The sequence below is a fragment of the Bombus impatiens genome, unplaced genomic scaffold, assembly GCF_000188095.3.
Source record: "Bombus impatiens unplaced genomic scaffold, BIMP_2.2 scf_2222, whole genome shotgun sequence".
In the NCBI taxonomy this organism is placed as follows: Eukaryota; Metazoa; Arthropoda; class Insecta; order Hymenoptera; family Apidae; genus Bombus; species Bombus impatiens.
Window position 1 is genome coordinate 2,107,876 of NT_178641.1, and position 2,768 is coordinate 2,110,643.

Genomic DNA, 2,768 nt, shown 5'->3' on the forward strand with positions numbered 1-2,768 from the left:
CGTTGGCGGTGGCATCCGGTACATGGCAGAGGGAGGCGTCGACGGTGCTGGATGCATCCCGTTGCCCGTACCTGAAAATCGTCCATCGCTCGTCAGAAATATTTTTATTTGATGGTCGTTCTTCATCATCGTGCGAGAACGGAATCAAACCAACGTAGGTAGGTTTGAAAATCTGAATTATCGTAATTGAAAAGATTGCGAAACAGTGAAGAGACAGCTCCAATATATAAATTGAATTTATTTGAAAACTTTATTTATTTGAAAATTATAGACCGAAGGAAAAAATATTCGATGTTTCAGTAAATTGTGCTTTTAATCTTGTTCGTACGATACCCAACGGATTTTTCTGTCGTCGGATTAATAGATAAACGAGTGTTCGAAAGCTTTATATTGAAAAGAGCAAAAGTTTATTGCTAGGAATATTAATTGACTATGAATTTATAGCACGCGATACTAACCTTGTTCGTATTGTACCCAGAGGGTTTATCACCAGGCAGATTAATAAATTAATTAACATTCGAAAGTGCGAAAGTTTATTTTACTACGAATATTAGTTGACCGTAAATTTATAGTTCTAAAATGTTCCAAAAATGTGGATAGATTTTTATTGATTTTCACTTGATTCTCGTTGGTTTCTCTAAATTACTGGAAAGTGGAGCTGCCCTCTTACTGTAACAGTCTCTCTAATTCTCGAGTTTCTAAACATACTCGAAGCCCGATGCTGTTCTCGTACGACGGTGCAAAATACAAGTTGATCCCTTAGGATTTAGTCTTCCTCGAACGTCCGAGGAAAAGCAAGAGGAGAAGGTTCTCACGAATCGAGAAAGATCGTACATTAAATTAGCCAGGGATTTCGACGATAAAATTGCCGTCTGTAACGATGTATTCGTAATCCTTATCATCGTGCGAAAACAGTTTTATCATTGGTATAACTTAACAATCCGAGTAAAGAAAGTTGCGGATACGCAAATCACGACACTGTTCTCTCACGATGATACGAATTACAACTCAGTCACTTAGGATTTAATCTTCGTCGAACGTCCAAGGGAAATCAAGAGGAGAGAAGGTTCTCGCGAATCGGAGAGGATCGTACGTTAAATCAGCCAGGAATTTCGACGTTAGGACGACCGTCTACGACGGTGTATTCGTAATTAGCTGGAACCTCGAACGTTCGATGCAATTCTCAATTAAAGTTGTTTCCTTTCATTCTCGAGACGACCTCGGCTCGGTTTTAATTCAACCCTAGCAGCTGTCTCGGGATCAATTAAGGATTAGCACAGGTTAACTCTTTCTTTCTCCCTCTCGAGGCAATTTGGTGCTTCGCCGATCGATATGTCGGAGTATACCGGAGTATATCGGATGGAACTGTAAGCGATCCATGCGATTGAAACCATCGTTAATTCACCGTGTTGCAATTAGTCGAGTGAATTTGAGACGAAGAGGACCAAAACCACCATGCCAGACGCGTTGTGTTTACGGAATCTACCATTCAGGTTAGTTTCAATTCCATTTTCTGTTAGTTTCCCGCCAATGAAATTAGATCGCAAGAGAAATAAAAGATAAAAAGACGATAATTAATCCGACGCTTCAGAAGTGCTGGTAGTCGTGCAATAAAACTGCGTGAAACAAGCTACGAATTACCTTCCCGCGATAACGCACGCGTTTCCTCTCTAATGAAAATGTTTGTGCGTGCAAAGGGCTGCGCAGTCATGCTCGTACGCCCGTTGGTTAATGATGAAAAAATCAATACGCGCTAATTCCTCGCGGGCTGGCGAATGAAATTAATTTTGTTAGAAAAAGAAAAAAAAAAGAAGAAAAAGAGATTAGTCGGGATTAACGAAGCTATGACGCGAGTGTGCGCTATCGTCATGCAGCGATGCAAACGAACGAAAGGACGATTTCGTGAAACGTTTGACTTCTGGAGGAAAAAAAAGAGTTCAATTTTCGACGATTCATCGACGATCGATCCACCGCACTGAAAGCTGGCATTCCGTGTTAGGCATCGAAGCTGCAAAACGAGCATTAAACGACGATACGAATTAGCATGCATATACAACATCAAACATCGAGGAGCCATGACGAAAATAAATAGGGTACATGAAAAAAAGAAAAAAACTTTGTAAACCCAAAAAAGGAGAATATAGATGTAAAAGCAAGCGGGAACGACCACGTACAGATAAACAAATTGATTTCCACAAAACGTATTAAAAAAAAAAAAAAGAGAGAGAAGTGAAACGGGAGGAGTATGGTGTGGGTGGTGTTAGTGGGAATAACCTGAAGCGTAATTACATCCTGCTGATCGGTCGTTTGGTCAGTGAGACTAAAAAACTCGACCTACTACTCGTAATTGAAGTGTAACCCCATTAAACGTACGATCGGCCAATTCAGCGATCGTCTCTGACTGTTCGATCCAACGATCGGCATGGTTCTTGTGTCTCCAGCGTCGTTACGAATGAAGGACGAGTACTCGACGCATCGATCCCGAGTCACCGACACAGGGGGTATAACGGAACTGCGAATACCGGAAGAATTCGATCGGCGACCGTACGGTACCGAAGAGAATGAAGGACGACGGGAGGAGAAGAAAGAAAAGCAGTTCTGCAGGATAAACAGGACGGAGGGAACGAACGACGCTGGGACGAAAGCTTCGAAATGCAAGAAGAGGAGGTAGGGAAGTAGTAGTAGTAGTAGTAGTAGTAGTAGTGGTAGTAGTGGTAGTAGTAGTAGTAGTAGTAGTAGTAGTAATAGTAGTAGTAGTAGTAGTAGTA

At 41.5% G+C, this 2,768-nt stretch overlaps 1 protein-coding gene across 4 annotated transcripts in view; it reads right to left on the reverse strand.

The window, feature by feature from the left end:
* LOC100747304 (broad-complex core protein) overlaps positions 1–2,768 on the reverse strand; it is a 61,687-nt gene that overhangs the window by 10,692 nt on the left and 48,227 nt on the right. For all 4 annotated transcript variants that reach the window (XR_004462859.1, XR_004462858.1, XM_033324410.1 and 1 more), the window contains one exon: positions 3–71. Coding sequence is in view for 2 of the 4 variants with exons in the window: in XM_033324410.1 (XP_033180301.1) it covers positions 3–71 (69 nt within the window). In the remaining 2 variants the exon portion in view is untranslated. The remainder of the gene's footprint in view (positions 1–2; positions 72–2,768) is intronic.